The sequence below is a fragment of the Haplochromis burtoni genome, unplaced genomic scaffold, assembly GCF_018398535.1.
Source record: "Haplochromis burtoni strain Fernald_Lab_line unplaced genomic scaffold, NCSU_Asbu1 Contig_266, whole genome shotgun sequence".
NCBI lineage: Eukaryota > Metazoa > Chordata > Actinopteri > Cichliformes > Cichlidae > Haplochromis > Haplochromis burtoni.
Window position 1 is genome coordinate 23,623 of NW_024582627.1, and position 23,562 is coordinate 47,184.

The 23,562-nt window shown below is 38.7% G+C and overlaps 1 protein-coding gene across 3 annotated transcripts in view; it reads left to right on the forward strand.

Annotated features, from left to right (window-relative positions):
- Positions 1-2,507: 2,507 nt before the first annotated feature.
- Positions 2,508-23,562, forward strand: part of LOC102302286 (lysine-specific demethylase 4A) — a 24,040-nt gene continuing 2,985 nt past the window's right edge. The window contains exons 1-21 of one of the 3 annotated variants that reach the window (XM_014339109.2): positions 2,508-2,687; positions 6,565-6,709; positions 6,807-6,982; positions 7,138-7,252; positions 7,377-7,570; positions 7,959-8,008; positions 8,137-8,240; positions 8,336-8,473; positions 8,586-8,812; positions 9,773-9,939; positions 10,058-10,725; positions 13,894-14,001; positions 14,203-14,314; positions 14,593-14,768; positions 15,197-15,410; positions 15,930-16,009; positions 18,158-18,213; positions 19,658-19,766; positions 20,640-20,831; positions 22,393-22,563; positions 22,671-22,790. In XM_014339109.2, coding sequence (XP_014194595.1) covers positions 6,587-6,709; positions 6,807-6,982; positions 7,138-7,252; positions 7,377-7,570; positions 7,959-8,008; positions 8,137-8,240; positions 8,336-8,473; positions 8,586-8,812; positions 9,773-9,939; positions 10,058-10,725; positions 13,894-14,001; positions 14,203-14,314; positions 14,593-14,768; positions 15,197-15,410; positions 15,930-16,009; positions 18,158-18,213; positions 19,658-19,766; positions 20,640-20,831; positions 22,393-22,563; positions 22,671-22,790 — 3,300 coding nt within the window. In that variant the 5' untranslated portion in view covers positions 2,508-2,687; positions 6,565-6,586. Of the gene's footprint in view, positions 2,692-6,564; positions 6,710-6,806; positions 6,983-7,137; positions 7,253-7,376; positions 7,571-7,958; positions 8,009-8,136; positions 8,241-8,335; positions 8,474-8,585; positions 8,813-9,772; positions 9,940-10,057; positions 10,726-13,893; positions 14,002-14,202; positions 14,315-14,592; positions 14,769-15,196; positions 15,411-15,929; positions 16,010-18,157; positions 18,214-19,657; positions 19,767-20,639; positions 20,832-22,392; positions 22,564-22,670; positions 22,791-23,562 lie in introns of all 3 variants that reach the window. The other 2 variants (XM_014339108.2, XM_014339111.2) reach the window with 2 other exon arrangements.

Genomic DNA, 23,562 nt, shown 5'->3' on the forward strand with positions numbered 1-23,562 from the left:
GGTGTTTGTTTTCTCTGTTGAGTGCTGGATATGATTCTTCCTTCTCATCTTCTTTTTCTTTTTCCTGCGGCGCCCTTTAGGGGTCACTGAACATCTGACTACACCTCACCCTCTGCTTAGTATCCTCCTCTGTCACACCAAACCCTCTGCATTTCCTCCACATGACCTTGCAAACCGCCTCTTTAGCTCTTGCTGTGATCCTTTTGTCTCAAATGACTCCTAAACTCGTCTCCACCCTGCCTGCACCCTCTTCTTCATTTCACTTTGGCACTGTCCATCACTTTGAATTGTTGACGCCAGGAATTTAAACTCATCCACCTCTACTGTACTTTTTTAATCTTTTCAACCTTTCTACTTTGCTCAATCACAAACTTGTCCTATAAGGATTCATTACAAATTCGAAAACGGAAGTGGGCAATTTGCATTTTACTGAAGAAAAAATCATGTTTTGGGGGGAAAAAAAATTATATTTTTTTCATCAAGTTTATTAAATAGGGGCCTGCAAATATTCCTAAGGCAATATACTGAATGGACACATATTAGCTCAATCCTATTCTTTTTCTTAAATGACCATAGAAATGCATTTCTTGTCTCTGGACAGCACTTTTTATAAGCAGTCACGATAAAATCTTATTTTAAAATGTTTTGTCGCTCCTTTGGTGTTTCTGTCACTTTTGTGAAACTGCAGATTGGCATCAAAATGAAAAAATTATTTTCTATTTTTCAAGCAAAAACATTCTTTAATTTAGCAAAATTTCATACACTGGGTCTCAGCTTCTTCTTTTTTTGCCAGTTAATCGTATCAAATTTACTTGCGCCTCCTTGGCTCAACTGCTTTATCTGAATGGGGTGAAGCTTTACGCAACTCATTTGCTACAAGAGCAGGAAAAACTATTTGAATTAGGAAGAAAAGGCAGTCGCTTCCTTTTATTTCCTATTTGCATAGGTTAGGAACAGTTTTCTGGACGAGCTGATTTGCATCACTGAGAGGTCAAAGCAGGGTAGGTGCCAGCTTCAGCTGGATAACGGCAGCAGTCTTGAATTCTGAGCTATTCAAATACTACATTTACAACTCTGATTCACTAAAAAAAACAACAACAACAACAGCACAAAAAATCAAACATAAACTAGTTTTCTGCACCAAATATTCTGATAATATTCTGAAAACTTTCTCCATCTTTTTTGTGAGAGACACAGCCTCTCTGGGCTGCTCTGCACATAACCAGTTAGGTTATACACCAGTTATTGTCACCATATGGTCTTGTCTTTTATTTCTGCAAATATGCAGGTACTTGCTGGCTGAGATGGAACAGTGGGGCAGAATTACATAGATAGTTAATTTGGGTGCAGTTAGAGCCATTCCCAGAATCTTTCAGGCTAGCTTGTCCTGCAGCATTGTCTGTTAAGCAGCTGTAAAGGATTTTATTACACATTTTTACATCATACAATTTTATGCTTTCTATGCAAGACAGCAGGCATGTTCTAATTCAGAACAAAAGTATGGGGGTTTTCCCACTTCAGGAAGCGTAAGCACTCCCCACTGAGATGGTGTGAAAACATGTTAATCCTGTCAGGGTGATACAAAAGAAAGCTCAGTCAACCACGGCATTTACAATTTCGACTCCCTAAAAAAGGAGACACTAAACAGATGATACAGTCTGAATATAACTTTTGAGTTACTATCTACTGCAAAAAGTGGCAATTTTCTAACATTAGAAAGGAACTCACTTGAGTTTAAATAAGGTGAGGCCACGTCCTGTTTCTCTGAGTTGCTGTTGTTTAATTGAGGAACATTATTTTAAAACTTTTTTTAACCTATTCAGCTTTTGTTTGCTGCCATTTCAACTTGTGAAATAGACGGCTGACACTAAAAAAAAATTTCAGCACTTCGTATGATGTCTTTGGTGTATTGTCGTTGACTATAGGATTTAAATTGCAGAGAAAAACATTAAAATGTTTCACTGGAAATACCTCTGATCATCAGATGTTGCAACTGGCCCTGTCCTTGCTGTCCAGAGGTCAGTGTGGAACTTTCTCCACTGTTCTGTACTGTAATGCACTCTTGTACACTGTTCACCAGGTTACTGTATAGTTTTCTGTCGTAATAAATGCGTATTTATTAGTAGTATTTATGTATTAGTGCTTTTATTAGCATTTATTGTATGTTTAGCATGTTTGTGGATACTGCAGAAATCTGTCTACCTGCATTTGAAGAGCTGGAACCCTTTAACAAAACTTTCTATAACCAACTGAATGAATACCTTTTTCTATATTATCTTGAGCTGAAACTTTAAAGAATAAAAACTGTAATATGAACATCTTAGCAACATGTGTTAAAAAAAATTGAATACAATGATATCCATCGTTTATAGGTAAAAAGTGAACTATTCCCTTGACCGATACTGTCAAATCAAATCTTATGGTTACAGAAAGACGGTTTTTGCGGTCTTATGACGTGACTCGGAGTGGCTTTATGATTGGCTAAGCGTCTCCCATGCGTGTTGTGGTAAACAAAATCCGAGGAGCGTGTACATGCGTAGAGCTGGTAATGGAGGATACTGGTCTACTCACAGGGGGCTTAGTTAGCAAGCTGTGTTTTGTCTGTTATGTTCCAGGTGGCCGCTTGTATTGATTACGACGATATCAACAACGCGAGGGACTACTTCTGAGAGAATTAAGCAGCGGTGGTAGGTACGTGCATGTCGAGCTGTCTTCGTCGTAGAATGTGAACTTCTGAACTTACGATGCTAATATGTAGAGGGCGATGCTAGCCCTTTCAGGGTGCAGTCTATTTCCTGACAAAACATCATTGACTTGACAAATGATAGTTTCACTTTTATTGTTGTCTGTGTAATTCAACCCGAATAGTCATTTCAAACGATGCTTTTTGGAATAATTTTATATACCTGTGATGTAAGAACTCAAGCTACCGCTGTGCAAGTTTGCAAAGAGGACACTATACGAATTCGCTGGATAGTGTATACTAGCGTTGGTTGAAATTGTAATACGGAGCATAGTCTCAACCCATGTCGGTGTTAACGTGAACTAAGGTTAGGTTAGTTAACACAAGCCTTCTCGAATCTGCTGCCTGTCACTTTGGAATTAAGGTTTAGTCACACAGTTCACTTTCAGTACTATGTCCTAGTTTGCAGTGTTGCGGACGTCACCAGAGCTAAATCGGACACCAGTGCTATGCTATCATAGTGGCTAATGCTAACATTAAGTGCCGTTACATGAATCGTTTCCCGTTTGTTTAGCAAGTTTGTAAATGAGCAAATATTTGTTTCGTGGACTTCATCTGCGAGTCCGAATTAAAGAGACGGATAAATGGCCGCAGGTTTTTCGGGGGCGGTCACAGTACTTAACAGGCTAGCTTGTTCCACGTTAATGCAATGCTGAAACTTACAAGTGTGCAAGTGCGAACAGACAACAAGGACATTTAAGGACACATTCGCATTAAATAAGGTTATGTTTTCTGTGCAAGACCAAGGGAGCGTTTTAATTCAATGGTAAACGTTTACGTGGTGTGCGCCCACTACAGGACGTATTGAGTACTGAGGCGCTGTGACGGTCTTGACGGTGTTGTGGCAAAAAGTGATTGCTCATATTTAAACTGCTATAAGTAACTTGTTGGGATATAATATGGTAAACATATGTCAAATGCATCCCTTATGGATGACATAAAGTCATCTTGAGCCACAAACAACATTCGTGTAACAAGGTAGAAGCCGCAATCAGTTTTTGGCAGTGACTTTTATATAACCTTTATTTATGCAGTTAAAAAATGTCATTAACATTAAAAATGTCTTTTGTAAGAGTAAGCTGGCCAACAGCACAGCAGAAATGCCAGCAAATATTACAATAGTTCTGTAAAAATATTTTAAGTGGGGATAAAGGACCGGATTAGTTATAATGTAAGTACAATAACACAGAATTGTAAAGATACTTGAAAAACAGATAATTTTTTAAATTCTATATGTAACCCCTTTGTAAACCCTGTTCACCGAAGTCTGTTTACGAACGTACATAAAGATATTACACATAAAAAATACACAGAAACATTGGAAATCACTTTTTGGCAGGCAATCACTTTTTGGCACAACAACTGAAACTACTAGTATTTATAACACTATATTTTGACGGTGGCTTACTGCAGCGTAAAGATTTAGTTGAGTTGCACTATGAATAATATCAATAAAATCATAAATATAAATCAAATACTGTGCATAAGTCTTGAGCCACTACTTGTGTCTATATATTTCGCTTCCAAGGAGCCAGACTTATCATTTTTTAAATTGGTCTCAAGCAATAATTTCTGACGGTTTTCTGAAGGTCTTTCATAGTTTTTCTTTAGACATTGGCTGCTTTTTCACTTATTTTCAGTTCAGTTCTTTTACCTGCACATTTTCAGAGGGTTTGATTTGTTAAGTAAGTAATTTGTTCCAATAGAGCTCGACAGACCACGTGACTTTCGCGCATTGCGTTGTAGATACGTGTGGCAGCAAAATCAAAACACTGCATTAAGCGCTAGCATTTCCAGCACCAGTAATCATTAATTCTGCGGTTTTAATCCCTACTTGCATTTTATTTGCCCCAAAAACAGTTATGTACAAAACGAAGGAGAACACGGCAGGTCCGTACAAAGACAGACTTGACGAAAAGGGCAAAAAAACCAAAAAAGTACAAGGAAAAAAATCAAAGGAGTGAAAGGGTTTCCAATAGAAATAAAAACAAGTGTTTCATAATTCATTCAATTTATTGTCTTTGTTTATAACTGGCATCATTGTTTCATTCTATTATAGAATCCTACAGGAAGGAGGCAAAACTGTATTCCATTGTGCTTTATTAGCTACTTCAGTGAGAAACAAATCAACATACTGTAAAACAGTTATTCATCACTTGATTGCTTCAATACAAGGTTCAAGGTAACTTTGAACCTTGAACCTTGAACCACTTGATTGCTTCAATACAACGCTTGGGCACATATATGCGGGACTTTTCGTGGCTGTTTTGATTTTGCGCTCCCTTTTAACCGATCAAATCTCGCTGTGGTAGCAGCTTTAAACTCTGTATGACCCATGTTGATAGAAGGTGCCCAGTTTGGATTGCATTTCAGCATTTTGTAGGCTGGTTTTCCTACAAAACACAAGACAGCAAACATTAGCCCGCAAAGCAACAGCAAACAAAGCAGCACAGCACAGCGCAGCGAATTCAATTCAAATCAATATAAGACTTATTTGTAACCTACATCAACAATTATGTTATGATTAAATTATGTAATAACTACAACAAAAGACTCACCTTTGTGGAAATGCTTGGAGCAGACTAACATGTAAGCTGGAGTGTTCTGGAACGTTATATTTGGTCTTCGAATCACTGCAATCCAGGCCATCTGTCGGCTCTTTGTTACTTCGGAAACATGGCTTGAACAATTTTTCTTCCACGGCGGAATCCAATAAAAACCGATCTTTTTACCCGTCGGCTTCCCGTGGCTGTCATGGGACCGGGCATTGCAGTTAATAATGCAACAGCTTCTTGCCATTCTTTGTGCTTCTTTTTATCACTGTGTGACTGTTTTCTTGTGAAAGCCTGTGTGCACTAGTACCACTTGCCACTCGTACCTACAATCCTTTGCGGTTTTGACGTCAAATTTTCGAGCTCTATTTGTTTTGGTGAATCCATAAAAAAGCCTAAATGTAGCACAGATTGACATGTATATTACAGTATTTTCACACCAACAAGCTTACTTATATCTATGTTATATCTACGTATATCTTAGTGTGGTCTATAGTGTGTATGAACACTGGAGGACTGAAGAAGTGGCTGACCCAAAAGAAAAAAAACAAACAATCGACACAGATGAACACTATCTCAAAAGTCATAGCCCTTAAGTAGATCCATCTATTGTTCACTGAAGCCTTATCAGAAATGGTCTCAATGAACAATGGCTGTGAAGAAGCCATTCTTAAGGAAGAGGAATGGGGAGGAAAGGCTGAGGTATGCCAGACTAGCCAAGAACTGGTCTGAAAATCAGTGTCAACAGGTTTTATCGAGTAGAAATTGTTTTTTGAAAGTTTTAGCTCAAATCATCATCAAAAAAACATAGAAGTGCTTGTGTGACTGGGTGAATGAGGCAAGTTGTGTAAAGCACTGAGTGCTCAGAGTAGAAAAGCGCTAAGAACCAGCCCAAGGCTGAGTCACAAGAGAATAACAATGAAGACATTATATAAATATAAAGAAATTATAAGAAGACTTGGCTGAGAGAGTTCAGGCTGTGTTGATGGATAAAGGTGGTCAAATATTGACTGTCAGACTCTTTTTGCCTTCTACTGTATTTCCATGTATGTTTGCAGATCTTTCTCATTTTCCTAGCAAAAAAATATTATATAAAAGCTGTGGCTCAAGACGTTTGCACAGTACCTTACTTTACATTGAAAAAAATAAAATTATATGTTTACTCTTTATGTGTGAAGAGCGACATGTAAGTTCCACTTAAATGTGTTTCCTTTTGCATGCAAATTTGTTTTGCATGACACAAAATACTTTGACCATTTACATTTGCAGGCGCTGCCATTAAGTTTTGGAAATGGCTTCGGACGCTTCCAAAGGGATTATGACTTTTTATCCCACTGCTGAGGAATTCAAGGATTTCAGGCGCTATGTTGCATATATGGAGTCGAAGGGAGCACATAAAGCAGGCCTGGCTAAAGTAAGTGCTAACACAACATATGCTAACACTTGGGCCATTATTTGATATTTTTATCTAGCCATTTTCAAAGCTTCACTGTCTAATGTCTTCTTCCAAGATTGTCCCACCAAAAGAATGGAAGCCCAGACATTCTTATGACGACATAGATGACTTGGTGATACCTGCACCCATTCAGCAGGTTGTGACAGGTGTGTCAGGTCTCTTCACGCAGTACAACATACAGAGGAGATCCATGACGGTGAGAGAGTTTCGCAGGGTTGCCAACAGCAACAGGTGAGAAGCGCAAAATTAAAGAGGTTGAAGATTTTTATTTTCTGATGTGTCTTGAGTACTAATACTAACATATTCAATATTTTCATGCTTTAAATCTGTGTACGGGGTCAATGTTAATAAACTGTTTTTTTTTTTTTCTTTTTCTTCTTTTACAGGTACTGTAGTCCACATTATGATAACTTTGAGGAGCTGGAAAGGAAGTACTGGAAGAACGTGACCTTTAATGCTCCTTTATATGGGGCAGATGTTAATGGAACATTGTATGATCCAGTGAGTTAGCATTATTTCACCCGGCACACAAGCTGATGACATCACTGATCATACTGTACTGACTGATTCTGTTTCTGAGTCTCATTTAGAAAAAAATCTTGTTTCCTTTTCTGTTTACTGGTAGGATGTCAGGGAGTGGAATATTTGCCATCTGGACACCATTTTGGATACTGTGGAGCGTGACAACGGCATCACTATTGAGGGTGTTAATACACCCTACTTGTATTTTGGCATGTGGAAGACCACCTTTCCATGGCACACAGAGGACATGGACCTCTACAGTATCAATTATTTGCACTTTGGAGAACCTAAATCATGGTAAAGATGCATGCTAGTTAGTTAATTGATTTACAACTTTAATTTGTTTTATCTAATGGTAACTTGCACAAAGTGTTGTTTTTGTTGTTGTTGTTCTGTTAAATAGTGGTTTCTCATGTCTGCTTGAAACTTGGGGGTTGCGGGTTGGGCATGAGTGCTGTTTCATGCATGGCTGCTGAGGCCTTTGATGGTTTTCATTTACATTAGACAGTTTCGTCTCTCAAGGTGTTAAAGAAGAGGCAGAAAAAGCAGTTAACTGTTATGTGTGTACACAGTGTTAAAACGAAAGAAAGCATTCAACTTAACTTGTGCATAGAAACCAGGCTGAAAAGATCTAGGGCAGATGGATACATGCACAAAGTAATTTTCAGCATTTGACTGTCTGCAGGTATTGTATTCCTCCAGAGCATGGGAAAAGATTTGAGCGTCTGGCTCAAGGTAGGTGCCCAGTAGGATATTTTCTGTAGATATGTGTTTTAAAGCTATACAATGAATACATCACAGTCATGGATTCTTGTACTGTAATATTTCATATTTCACAAGAGATTTGATCTCTTTCCTTCTAGGCTTCTTTCCCAATAGCGCTCAGAATTGTGATGCCTTTCTAAGGCACAAGATGACACTGATCTCTCCTTTTGTACTAAAGAAATACAGCATTCCATTCGAAAGGGTAACTTTTTTGTAACAATTTATTGTATTTTTAGCCACGGCACAGGCTAAATGCAAGAACTGCACTTGCTTATTGTTTTATTATCTGTTCATTAGATTACTCAGGAGGCTGGGGAGTTCATGATCACTTTCCCCTATTCCTATCATGCTGGTTTCAACCACGGCTTCAACTGTGCAGAGTCCACCAACTTTGCTACAGAGAGATGGATTGAATATGGCAAGCAGGCAGTTTTGGTGAGGAGAGTCATTCAGTGTCGGAGAACCAATTTGATTCTTATCTTAGTGGAAAGAAATACGTTTTATTATTACTTAAAAGAGAGTCTGTGTATGCATTTTTCCCTTTTAGTGCTCATGCCGTAGAGACATGGTGAAGATTTCCATGGATGTCTTTGTGAAAAAATACCAGCCAGATCGCTACGAACAGTGGCTGGAAGGCCGAGACCTGGTGCCCATTGACCATTCACGACCCACCCCAGAAGCTAAGGAGTTCTTGGATGAGTCATTTAATGACATCACCAGCAGCAGTGAGACTAGCTCCATCAAGAGCTGTGGGGAGGACGGACAGTGGAAGAGGTGGGCCATTTACTGTACAAATGAATCTCCTCGTGAAAATGAACTTTTCCTCTATGAAGACAACGAGCATCAAATTGACATTATAGGTGTATCTACTAACAATCTTGGACGAGTTTTGGTCTCAGTGACCTCTGACCTTTGGGTTCAAACTCGTCATGTGATAGCTTGAGAACAATGCGACATAGAATTTTGAAATTGATACCATGTGACCTCTGACCTTTGGGTTCAAACTCGTCATGTGATAGCTTGAGAACAATGCGACATAGAATTTTGAAATTGATACCATGTGACCTCTGACCTTTGGGTTCAAACTCGTCATGTGATAGCTTGAGAACAATGCGACATAGAATTTTGAAATTGATACCATGGCTGTAGCTATGGGGGGGCTTAGGGGTACCAGTGGCTGCTGCCAGTATTTTTACACGTGGTTTCACTTTATCTCATTGTATGTCATAACTTTACTCTTGTCCACAGCTGGCTATAAGAGTACAAGCAAGAGTGGTTCATAGACTGGTTCTAATACATACTTTGTACACTGCCTCTGTTTGGCAACAGTGCACACTGTAGGAAGATGGGCAGTCGCTGGAGTTGAGCTGACAGCGGGGGTGCCACCTATTGTGGGACCATAAAACCAGCTTTAGCAGAATATTAAGATATTTAGTTCCTTTCCCCTTTTGTAACAGTAGAAATTAAGTACTTCACAAGTGTGCTTTATTAGCAAATTTACCTTAAGGTATCAAAAGTATTCATTCTGCATGTTCTTCACATGTGTTTTACTGTCACATATGGTGTTCATGGATTAATCTCACTGATGTATTAATAGGTATCTTGTTTTTTTACAACATATGTTTAGAATACGTCTTCACATTACTTCAAATTAAATGGTAGAAAACCATTGATGAAACTGGGCAAATCTGATATAGTATTCACAAATCCCACATCTGTTTTGTTGAATCTCAGCACTAAACAAAGAATAGAGACCAAAAGACACCGGGTGTGTCTGGAAGTGCCCGAAGAAGTTGTGCCTCAGGTTGAAGATGAAGACGATGAAGAGCAGTATGGAAAGCGTCCTAGACTCAGTCTTATACCTCCACGGGCTGTGGCACAAGATGGCAAAAGAAATAAAGGTATTAATACCGTCTCACTGATTCCTGTATGGCAACCAAGAGTCCAATAACAATTACTGCTTGATGGTGGAGTTAAACAGTGTAGCAAAACTTATTTTCTGTTTCATTTAATTTACAGGCCCACCAAAGTTGGTTGTCACTCCAACCAAGCTCACGCTAATGGATCCATTTCACAGGGGCCTGTCTCAAAGTAAGGGTGACAGTGGCTGCCCTCCTCATTATACCAAGACTCGTGCACCTGCAATCTCATCTCAGTCCAGGTCCAGAAACGGGCATCTCTCAGTCTCAGCAGCCTCTATGTGGACAGAAGTTGGAACTCAGCCTGCCCGCAAAATGGGTGTTGCCAGTCTGCTATTCCACAGGACTCTGAGTCCTAAAGATATTCTTCAGGTGCAGAGCTACAGTCAAGAGACGCAGCGGCAACCCACCACACAGCTACATGTGCACAGCTATGCCAGAGAGCACCAGGCCCGCCATCTCCAGCACAAAACCTTAACGCCGGTTCCATCTTCATCTCAGGTGCCGCACTGTGAGCAAATGAAGGCACGGCCTCAATTTGAAATCACTATGACCAAAGTAGCACAGAATGAACAAGAAGCACAAAACATTGTGGTGACGGAGAAAGAAGAACATGAACCCAAAACGTCTGTGCCTGTCGAAGCTCTGGCTGAAGTCAAGAAGCCTCAAGTTGAGCCCATAAGCAAGCCTGCTTCCCCGCTGGTTCACACACAGCCACAAGATGTGAACAAAGTGGAAACTGAGGCTCCCAAGAGTAACAAGAGAAAGGTTTGACTTTGTTTTTATATTTCTTTATTATCAAAATTACAAAAATTATGTTTTTATAATAGACAATTACATTAAAGATGTAATGGGAGAAAGATGTCAGTTGTTATATTTGTTCATTTGGTCAGTGTTGTGTTGTATGCATGTTTGAACACGGGCCACAGTGCATGCATTGTTATCTTTGTCTAGGTACCAGCAGGCTGGCCAAAGCAGCTTTTAATCACATCTTTGCGCTCTAGTACTGACGCCTGTTCTTAGAAAGCAGATGTGACAACTCAAAACATAAGTTTCCCTCTGAGTAGACTAACCCCAGCATGAGAAATGATGATTCATGGATTAGTGCAGATCTTCCCTCAGATTATATTACACTGACAGGCAAAAATCTGCGCTATGGCTGATTTATTTCAATTAATTTATTTTTCTTCCTCTTCAGGCCTTCTCTGCTTGTTCACTCATATAAGAACACAGACATGTATCTTCACTGTAGCACTGTATATAGTCATATGGCAAAAACGGCTGTTCATAAACGCCAAACAAACTAATAATAAAAACATATTTATTAGTGCTGTCAATAGATTTAAAAAAATTAACTAATTAATCTCACATTTTTCTATAATTAATCACAGTTAGTTGATCGCTAGCCTGGTTGCAATTACATTTTTTGCAACTTCATATTTAAGCTTGTAACTGACATTTATGCAATATAATGAAGTAAATGGCGAATAAATACAAATAATGTATTCAAAGAGAGTTTGAATAGTTTTCTTCAATCTTTTAGCACAGGTTCTCTCCTGTGAAATACAACTTTTTAAAAAAACCTATATACTAATTGGTAAGTGTACACTAACATATAATATATATTAGTTCTGTCAAACAATTACAATGTTTAATCAGATTCATCACAGGGTTACTGTGGATTAATCATGATTAAATATCATCCATTTTCATTCTATATTAATCGCATTTCATTTTGCATGAGCAAACAGACTCGAGGAAAAAAGGGAAAATATACGCACTTAAAATGTTTATTGAACATCTTGAACATTTATGTTCACAAAAACCTTTGTAAACATTGAACGAGGATAAGACAGAAGTTATATTTTTTGATAATCGCACCCCACTGGAACAACTAACTGATGCCTTAGGGCCCCTTGCCAGCCATCTCTCGCTCACTGTTATAAACCTTGGTGTTTTCCTGCACAGCTTTTTTTAAACTTGAGAAACAGATCTCCTCTGTGGTAAAAAAACAGTTTCTACCAGCTGCATCAGATATCTAAAGCAAAGCCATAACTCCCTTTGAAGGACCTTGAAAAGCTCATTCACGCTCTTATCACTTCCAAATTAGACTTCTGTAATTCCCTGTACTCGGACCTCCCATCTTCCTCTATTCACCGGCTCCAGTTAGTTCAAAACGCAGCTGTGCGTCTCTTAACTGGTACTAGAAATTATGCCCACATCACACCGGTTTTAGCCAACCTACATTGGCTCCTTGTTGAATATCGTATCAATTTCAAAATTCTCTTGCTTACCTTTACAATTTTAAACAATTTGGCTCCCAGCTATCTATGCAAACTCCTCCATTTGTATATCCCTAATAAGACACTTAGATCTTCCAATCAAAAGCTCCTAATGCAACCGAGGCCTCGTCAGAAGTCCACAGGTGATCGGGCCTTTGCTGTCGTAGCTCCCAGATTCTGGAATAGCCTCCCTCCTTTTATTCGTTCCTCCGAGTCATCCAGTCTTTTAAATTGCGTCTTAAAACTTATTATTTTAATCTGGCTTTTGATTCAAGCTAGTTATGTTTTTGTTTTTTGTTTGTTTTACCCATATTGTTCATATTGTTTCTTTTAACTGTTTCTTTTTATTCTTTCTTATGCTATTGCTCTGACTAACTGTGAAGCACTTTAGTCAAATTTGTTGTATTATTATGTGCTATTGAAATACATTTTGATTTGATTTGAAACATTTATCCACTCTGTCACTCTTGGTGAGGCACTTCAAGTCCTTGAAACGAGGAACTAAAGCTATGTAAAGCGCGTGTTCTTAACGATATTAATACATATGAATATGCATTTTGTTGCAATCCACTTGGCAATTATGTCAGTTAATATTTCCGAGGTAGACTTACTGAGTCCCCGATGCTCCGTGAGTGGTTTGTCGCAAGCTGGGTGACGCACTACCCAAAGTCCTACCAGCATCCCCGACTAACGTATGCTTCATCAAACTGCCCGAATTGCGTTGACAGAAACATTTCAGGGATTTTGAGTCATTCTGCACTCCAGATGCGTTAATTGCGTTAAAAAAAACTTTAATCGCGGATTAATTTGCGTTAACGCGTTAATTTTGACAGCACTAATATTTATTGTTTTTCTTATTTGCAAGTAATTAATTACAGGCACTATTAGCTTGATGAACACTTATTTACAGATGTGGCTAACAGGACATTTTAACTACCCCAGAGTGTCACTGCATGAAAAATTGTTGAGCAAAATGTATTTAATAAAAAAAGCAGCAATGTAAATGTGCAAGTTATGTCAATAGCATACACGTAACACAGGCATGCTGTTGCAGTTTGTTTTGAGATGAGTTAAATATAATTTGTCAGGATCTGAGTGTTGTAAAATAACTCAGAAAAGCTCTCCAGATGTTGGTACTCCTGATTGTAGTGGAAATTGGGTCTAGCTTGATCACCAGATGATGCATGCAATGCAATGTTACGATATTGTTTAGATTTATTTAATAGCAGTTTTGGTAAAAAATAATTTTTATTACATGAACAAAAGTTAGCTAGCGGAAGGGCACACATCTTTAACTCTAAGACATTCATGCAGATTGATTAACAAATTTAGGAAGTGATGGGGAACGGGCGTATATTTGTAGGCTAACAAACTAACATCCAAAAAGGGAATTGTCTCACCGTGCGATGAACAATCTTAGGTTTCACTAAAAGCGCTTGCTTTGGTAATACGCATGTGAGTGTCCAAACTAAAACAGCCACAGGACTGTCTGGTTGCTCTGTACTGGTGCATCTTTCTGTGTATGATGTTTGCACACTAATCTCTATTAACATCATAGTCTTTTTATAATCTCTCTCGTTGGCGTGTTGAATTTTAATAGCCATTATTCTAAAAGCTGAGATGTTCAATGTAATTCATGCTGTTTAAACTACAGAATATCCAATCCCCCCTCGTGGATAATGGCATTGTCATCCTGAAAGACACCATTCCTGTCATGAAACCAGTGCACGATGAGCTGAAGGTGATTCCTCAGATTCATCATGTAAGTATTTAATACCTGAGACCAGAAGCTTAAAGGCACGGTTGGATCAGATTTTTATCTGGAAAAGTGTGCATATCAGTACAGAGCTTCCATTATGCCTGATTATAGGGAGACCTCACTGCAAATTAATTTTGTATGTGTTTATTACAACATGCATTATGTGTCCTTTAGTTATGTCTTGCTATGCACTTCTTTCTACAGCAGGTGTCAGACGAGCAGTCGTACTGCAAGCCTGTCAAGAACCAGCAGGAAGCACAGCTGTGTAAGCTGCCTCGTCATCATCCTCTGTTCAGGGAGGCACACAGTGATGATGGTACGTAGTATTTTAGATCCTCTGTGTAATTGTGTGGTGTGTAGTTCGCCAGATTACCAAGTACTGTGTTTACCACAATGATTTTATGTCTTGTTTTAGGCTTAAATTTTTTTCCATATCTTTTTCTTGCTATATCTGCTAATAAATGAACCCAAGTTTTGTAAATTTCTAAGACTAAGGTGGTTAATGTTTTTGTTTTATCACTTCACCTTGTCTTCCTAAAACATAATGGATTCACCATCTCCTTCCTTCATTTATGCCACACCTGTTATCCATAGATTTATATGTAGATGTGCAGGTCATCCAAGAGGAGAAAGAGGAGTGGGCAAAGCCACTAACCCAGTTATGGCAGTGTCTGCCATTTAGCCCTGCTGCAGAGAGGGAATATAACAAACGCATGGGCCAACAGGCTCCCTACTGCTCTATCTGCCTGCTCTTCTACACTCACCATCAGGTAGGAACTAAGGGCCTAAATTAACAAAACCATTGGTAATCTATGTAGGTGTGGTTAGTTTTACAAGTGGTTCACAAAAGTTCTTGTTTTCTAAACACAGACACACTCAGTTCATTTAAATGTCAAGGAGGAAAAAAGACGTTTTCTTGCTGTTGGGTATTGTCACAGTTAGCAGTGAACTGTGTGTCGCAAACATTAGTAAATCGGTTTGTCTTGTATTCATCTATATTATATCCTTGCTTCTGTTGTAGAAAGAGCAACTATGCATTTGCAAATAATATAATGTGTTAGATATATTAATATACCTCTTTAAATAAAGATTGCAATAAATATGCTGCATGTTTCCTACAGTTACCATAGTACTGGATTAACCAGAATCTGAGGAGAACAATGATGCTAACAAACCTCTAAACTTTTTCTCTTTTAAGTCTGAATCCAATACTGGGAGTTCTAGTGTGACACTGGTGAACCGTCCAGGGGGCCAACAGTGGTCTAAACCACTGATCCCTGAAATGTGTTTTAACACCCAGTCCAGTAAGATTACTGACAGCGGGGAGGGGCAGCTGTCTAACCCTAATGTAGCTGAGGATGGTACCAGCCGCCTGGTGAGCTGCACTCAGTGCTGCGTACGTGTACATACAAGTAAGCCTATTTTCTCTGATGCATCTATTAAAATAGTTAGAAGAAGGCTGAGGGATTATTAAATTAAATCGTAATTATATTTAGTACATCCAGACCTGTTTGTTTTTCTTTAGGAAACTAGCACTCAGCTGCTTTTTTTCTTAAGCTACTTTAATAAACCATAATTCAGGCACATCAAAGATGAATACATAAACACCCCTTTGACGCTTAAAACGTTTCAGCCAGTTCCTCTAGCAGCTGCTGCACAAAGTCTCAAGTGAATGGTTTTGCTGAATGACGTGCTAGAGTTATTTGCTTCACAGAGAACATAAATGGGGAGTAATGAAAGTGGAAAATTTGCTGCAAACAGTAGCCCTCAGTTTGGTTTTTTTAAATACCTTCTGCACTGCTAACAGTTGATGGTTTAAAAATATTATACTTAGAAAAACAAAATAAGAATAAGCAAAAAGTTGATTTTAGCATCTCTGCCCTTTTAAGCTTTGAAATGTCTGAGTTTGTTTATTTCTGGTTCTGTTTTAGGTTGCTATGGCATTTCCAGGGATGATGCAGAGCTAGATGAATGGCTGTGTGCCCGCTGTGAGGCTGACGCCATCACTGAGGTTAGTTCATGAAGGCATGTCCTTCGTTTTTTTTTTTCTTCACAAGTTAAAATAAGTCTTTAGCCCTGCTTAGTTGTAAACTTGTATCTAAATGAATAATTTAGTACATGTATTTAGTCTAAATGGCATCACATCCATTAGTGTTAGCTTGTGTATGTTGATTATGTTACAGTAAAATAAAGTGTTTAGCAGTGTAGCCTGCTGCTTGGAAAGGCTCATAAATGGAAGCAGCTTACCACTGGAATCTTAATGGGCCCCATTTGTGTCACTCTTTCATAGCAGTTCTGTTGTCTGCTAAAAGAAACGGAGGAATGTCTGTTAAAACGCACAAAAAACATGTGTGTATGTCTTTAATTAAGTGTTAAATGTAAAGTAAAATTAGATGAGGTAAGATGTAAACAAAGCTACTGTATTACAGGCCAAGAATAAATTTGTGCTGAGCCACATTCACCATATAGGATGGTAACACACTCACTGTGGGGCCATTGGCATTGAAATATCAGTTTCTGTGGTTGCATTGAAACCAATACATGTACTCCTTACTTAAAATATATAAACATGAGGTGGTTATACCCACACAGAAAGATGTGAACAGCTCGCTACCTGAAAGTACCTGAAACAAAAAATCGGAAGGTAACATAAAAGGATTACCAGTAAAGACATGCTGTGTTCATGGCTACCTTCCTCAGAGGAATGAATCATTGGTACTGTTTCCCAATAACTAGAGTTGCAGAACTTGTATAACAGATAAACTTCAATTGTGAATTTATTTGACTGAAGTTGAAATGATTTGCAGCTCCGGCTGCAAAAAATCTCTTGGCAATTTTCGTGAGTGTGAAGATACCTTTGTTTTAAAAAAAAAAAAAAAAAAGTGTCTGCATATGTGCACATGCCAGCTCTTTCTCTCTGTCAAAACATTGTACTACTACTGATAATAATAATAATAATAATAATAATAATAATAATAATAATAATAACGACAACAACATATTTCATGATACAGAATAAGGCATAACTGTTCACGTCAGCACTACAGAATTGGCTTGTTGTTTTTTGGGGAGTAAACAGAACTGAGAGCCGCATCATTAAAACTTGGCTCTGTATGACGTCGCTTCCTCTCTGCAGAGATAGCGTTAGTGGCCCCTTCCTCTTGGTGGACATGTATTTTTTTCCACCTTTTGTTTTAAAAGATTATCTGAAAATTTCCTTTGCTCTCAGCATTCCCATCAGCTCAAAACAATAGGGAACTATTCTGGGAATGTCTCCTGAAGATGGTCTAAATCCCTCTGACCACTAGTGGGCAGTGCTCCACTGTACACTTCATTAAGCCTGAGACGATGTTATGTAGTTTTGTGTTTATGTGTTTTTTACTTGTGGAAGTTTTCGGTCTTATCTAACTTGATGTCATGGTTTAAGTAGACTAAAAAGTTTTTTTTGGTTTTTTTTGGTAGGTTTACTTAAAATGTTATTGCTACAGATTTCCTTGTTCTGTTTTTAGCTAATTTTAGGGCTTTAATCAGGATTCAGGGTGTCCACATTAAGCTGTTACTTCCCCATGATTCACAGATCTTGTGTCAGTGCTTTTCTGGTTTATATCTTGTATAAAGGTTTCTAAAAAAGGTGTATAGAAAGTGTATAGAAAGCTATTAAAAATAGCTTGCAATAATTTTTATATTTATTCACAGAAAAGTAAATATTAACAAGATAATAAAATGTGAATATTACTGCCTGGCATAGCTTTAAATGGCTTTAAGAGACTTGATACATTCAAGTCTTTTTGTCCAAATTTTTAGAAGCAAAATAAACAGAATTTTTTTTTTCCTGCATGTGATTCTTTCATGAATGTTGTGCAGCTTTTTGTTTATTGGCGACACTCAGTGTTTTTTTTTACTTGAAACATGCAGAAGTGGTTTTTCGTGTTCTAGCACATGTCTGTTGGGTTTGTAGGACAAACAAATGATCAGACAAGATTAAGTTTCATATGATTGATTTTTTTTTTTCATGCAAATCTTTTACATAATTGTGGTTTTCCTCCAGTGTAGACTAAGAACAACATACTGTCCTAATCAAAACATTCAGTTTGGTGTAATAAGAGAAATGAATCATATACCACAGCTAAAAATATATGATGCATGTTTCTTTTTGCAGGACTGCTGCCTGTGTTCCCTGAGAGGAGGAGCTTTACAGAGAGCCAACAATGACAAGTAAGAAGTACTGAAATAAACAAGTGATGATATTCTAAACACAACTTTGTCATTTACACACAGTAATGCAGCAAGAGGTTGAAACTGGGGCTCTGCCTCCACCTTTGTTCACTTGTTTGAAGTTGTAAGAACTTCAGTCAGGAAAACATTTCCCTGCTTCTTGGATTCAGTCAATCACGCTCAGTCGTGACATTATGTCATAAAATTGTTGTCATTCTCTTTGACTGCTGTAATTTTTGCTTCCTTTAACCTCTTACCTCTGAAATCATCTCATCCATTAGACCTTTAAACTAATCTAATTTTTCAAATTCATATGTGTGTTGTGCAAACAAACAAACATCTGTGGTTACCCAAATAGAAAAGATTGACTATCTTGACTACATGCATTCTCACACGCACCCGAGTCCAGGAGCTGTACTGAATTTATGTTGAGAGCGCCTGAAGGCAAAATCCTTTAGCCCAGATGATGTTAGTCACACCCTGTTTGAGAGTAGAGCGTTCTCAGTGTGCTGAAGTTCAAATAGCAGATTTTCCTCACACTGTCAAAGGGATATCATTCAAAAGTCATCTTGAGTTCAGCCCAACTGGAGAAACTAGTTTATCTTTAGATTTTTGAAAATACATGATTTAATTTTTTTTACAGTTTCATTCATTTATTTAGTATTGAATATGTGTAGACAATAACATGTATCCCTAAGGCTTTGTCTACACTAATCCGGATAAAGTTGAAAACGGTGTTTTCGTCTAAAAACGCTCCGCGTCCACACTATCGTTTTCAATCGTTTCAGAACAGTTGTTCATCCACTGAAACGCCTGAAAACATTTTGCTGTGCATGTGTGAATCGTGAGACAATTCGACCTGCATAATTTCTGTCTGCTGTTTATTTACTTTCCGGCTCTTTGAAACATCACGGCAAAAGGTCAAGGAAAAGCACAGAGTTTTTTAAATGGATTAACAATGAGGAGTTCTTGAAGCATGTAACACAAAAGTACAAAGTTGCAAAAGCAAGTGAGAATTAAAGAATTTGTAGAAACGCTATCTGGAGCATGTACAAACTGATGTTAATCTTTAATAGGGCTGTTAAAATTGAGCGCAAACAAAACAACTGCTGTATAATGCCCTCTGCTATCTTTGTTTAATTGGTCACATGATGGCATCATATGACTAACATGCGTCATCGTTTTCGAAAAGGCTCCGATTTCGCTGTCCACACTGCAACACGAAAACGGCGGTTTCAAATGTATCTGCTTTGGAGAGCGTTTTCAAAAAGCTCAGTTTTCCTCGGCTAAAAACGCCGTCTCAGTGTGGACGGAAGGCCAAAACAGAGAGAAAAAGATGCTTTTTCAAATGAAAATGTATTAGTGTGGACATGGCCTAACATTCGGTGTGGGTGTAACAGCATACTCTTTCTGTGAAATCCAATTCATGTTGCCTTTCACACAGGTGGGTTCATGTGTTGTGTGCCATAACTGTGCTGGAAGCTCGCTTTGTCAACATCACTGAGCGGAGCCCCGTTGACCTCTCTGCCATCCCACTGCCACGTTTCAGACTGGTAAGTCAGTACAGCTGTGTACTGTAGGGTTACACATGAGTGCGGTGACCCACACAAGGCCACGCGTTTTGTAGATTTGGGGATATCGTTCCTGTGAATGTGGAATGCATCTGCCATGGAATGCAAATGACGCGGTAAGGTGTGTGGGTGTGTGTGTGTGTGTGTGTGTGTGTTGTGTGTGTGTGGTGTGTGTGTGTTTTCCACTCTACGACACAAGGGCACTTGGGATGTCATGAGTTCACACATCACTTCTGTTTAATTCTGTGGGTGCCTGTTGTACTGTACACAAAGTTTTCCTTCTTGTTTTGTTATGTGTCAAAAATAAAGACAAAAGTACCGCTTAAACTGTGTAATAGCACACACACACCGCACGACACACACACACACCACACACACACACACACACACACGCGCACACACTTTTTTAGCTTCCTGTCAGCTCACCGAAGTAAATTTCAAAATAATGTAAAAGGATTGCACTATCCTTATCTTGTAGTTTGTTTGAGATCTAAGCATTGTGATGGAAACAATGCAGGAATTCAGTTAAGACGGTTGGCATTGTTACGCGTCTGTAACACAAAGGAACCTTTGTCAAAGGATCTACTTTTACGTGTGTTTAAATAAGATATATGATGTCACTAAATTGTCAACAGGAAGCTGTGTAATTTCCTCCAGCATGTCTGCATCTCAGTTTGTGTGCCTTTTATAATTCATTTCTGACTTCCTTCCTCTCATCCTCCCTGCTTGGCTTAGACGATTTCTTTTCTCCTTCTTTGCTTCTCATGTTTTTCCTTTTCCTAGCCTCCCACTTACAATATGGAACACTTAATTTCACCCCCTTATTTCACTCTTTTGTCTTTGTTTCTCCCGTAGAAATGTGTGTACTGCAGGAAACGGATAAAGAGGGAAGTGAAAGGCTGCTGTGTTCAGTGCTCCCATGGGCGTTGCTCCACGGCATTTCACCCCACATGTGCTCAGGCAGCTGGTGTCCTCATGCACCCAGATGACTGGCCATTTATTGTCTTCATCACTTGCCACAGGCATAGAGCACCAGCCATACCTGAGGTAATCGTGGGGAGTCCCAGTCCGGCCAGTAATAATTTCTGAAGACACTGTCCTGTGAAGATGTGTTTAAGGTGTAAAACAGATTACCAGTGAAAGGAAACGACAAACAAATTTGCCTTTTTCTCAGCATGAGCTTACACTGCTTTTTCTGTGAATTTTGTCTTAAAATTGTTTCAGAGAAACGTTTTCAGTTCCTCACTGTAAAGAAGTGTTAGTTCCACATTATCAGCAAGCTTTAAAATGACCCTGAATAGCTTTCTGGGACTTTGATTTAAAGAGCAATTAAGTTTGATGTGCAGGTTAATGAATACTGTTAAATTAATTACTTTTTTCATGCGCTTCCAGCTGAATGTATAGAGATACTGGGTCATAATAAGAACATAATGCCATCCCATGGTCTCCTTACACCTTCAACACATCTTTTTTTCGTCTCATCCCTGTGATACATTCTAAGTTCAGGTGTAAAGTTGCAGTCTAGCAACATGTCTAAACATCGTACTGTTAGAGACACTTACTCATCACATCCTAAATCACACATCAGATTTGTTGCTGAATTGAAGAAAAATATGTACTAGGCAGTTGGAAGCTAAGCTGCTAATTTGCAGTGGTGTTTACAGTTTACAGTGATTTGCTGTGTTGGACTGGTGCAGGTGAAGCTGTGGTCATGTTTGGTTTCATTAAGGGTAGCAGACGTCAATATAAATTCAAGGTTATGATTTCGTTTAGCTTCACACATTAAATTCTACCTTTTGTACTAGCTTCATAATGTTTAGAGGGTTGGAAATCAGCCATATAGCCCTCTGCCTGTATCTTGTGGAATTCAGTTTGCTAGATCCACAAAAGAGCGGTAAATATCAGAGTAGGCGCACAGGTCAGCTGATCACAGCCTGTACACAAAGAAAATTCAGCCAGAGTGCTCAATAGAAATGATTAAATGACTTCTTTAATGTAACTCTTTGCCCCACGCTGCACCGCTGCTTAAGCGGTTCAGTCTCCAGCTCATTGTGTCCATATACCCATTAAAATAGTTGATGTTGTTTACACTACTGTTGGGAACTGTGGCATGAGTTGTGTAGCATTTAAAATTCCTCTTTTTTTCTTTTTTTTGGTTTATGTTATCAGTTGATGAAGTGTCTTTGCAACAAGATGCTTTTATAAAGTGAGGACTGTCTTGCCTCCCGTTGTAGCTTCCAGCACAAGCTTAGTCAGCCGTGCAGCACCATAACAGCTGGAAGCTACCACAGGGATTTCTGCTTTTGCACGTTGAAGCTTTGATTCACTAACTGGAGAAGAATAACACAATAAACCTGCTCTGACAGTCTCCTTGGTATTGTTGTGACTACCAGTTTGTGTTGGTTCTCATGTGTAGTGTTCATATCTTTTTTTTGAACAATGGGGCAGGGATAGTGTTTAAACATTGCTGTAACCTGCTAATCCATTTCTCTGAGTTATCTTTATTGCACTACAGCCACCGTCTTACCCTTTAAAGTAAACTTTTTCCCACAGTCCCAAGATAAAGTAATAACATTTGATTAACACTCAGTATGTTTGTCTTCCACAGCGCAGCAAAGCTGCCATGCAGGAACTGGTTGTGGGCCAAAAGGTGATCTGTAAATACAAGAATGGCCGTTACTACCAGAGCGAATTGCTGGAGCTAACCACGGCTACGTTTTATGAAGTGGTGTTTGACGACGGCTCATTCAGCGACAACCTCTTCCCTGAGGATATTGAGGTTAATAAACCTCTCAGATAGCTAAAGCTGATCTCAAATTTTCCATTTCTAAATGCCCTCCCTTTTCAGATGGCCTGAGGTCAATATTTGTTTAAATGTGTTTGTAGAACCGGGACTGCGTCCACCTCGGCCCACCTGCCAAAGGTGACGCTGTTCAAGTTCGATGGACAGATGGGTTGATATATGGAGCCAAGTTTGTAGCTTCCCACTCCATCCCCATGTACCTGGTAAACATGCATTTATCCCTCTGATCCTCATCAGCTTCAACTCTGTTTGATCAGACTCCATCAACACATAAAATGCTGGGTTAGGATGATTGTAAAGTCTTGGTTGTCTGGTTTAAAAATTAACATTTTGTCATGTTAAACAGATGGTTGCTAACCAGTTTTGTAATACTTTAAGATGAAGGGTCTTTATCAGTCATGTTTTTTAAGCTCTAAACAGAAAATAGGAGCCTTTATGCGAGTGTTGATGGTAGATCAGTTTGTCGCATTCTCATGAATCCAGTGTGTTTGAATATCTTTAAAGAATTTCTTGGCACAAAGAAGAATCACATAAAAATTTGTCAAGCTTAATGTAGATAAAATGTTTTTCTTTAATACAATTATACTTTTAAATCAAGAATTAATGTGGTCGTGATGAGAAAAATTCACTTTAATATCCAACAGGATAAAATATCAGAGCGAGGACATTTAATGCCTGAGGGAGGTGAACTTTCCTTTTACATCAGTCAGGAGCAGAGTCAGACATTTCACTTTTTGTTACACTTACTTGATGATGTTAATCTTTGTTGCCCTAGGTGGGAATAAATGGGAATTCTACTCTGGCTATGAAGAAAATTATTATGTGACACATACAATACAGTATGAGGAGTAGAAATATTCAAATACGCTTTAATTTAAGCACTTCCTCTGTGTGTGTGTGTGTGTGTGTGTGTGTGTGTGTGTGTGTGTGTGTGTGTGGAGGATGGCTCGCAAATCTCTGTCAAGCGGGAAGACA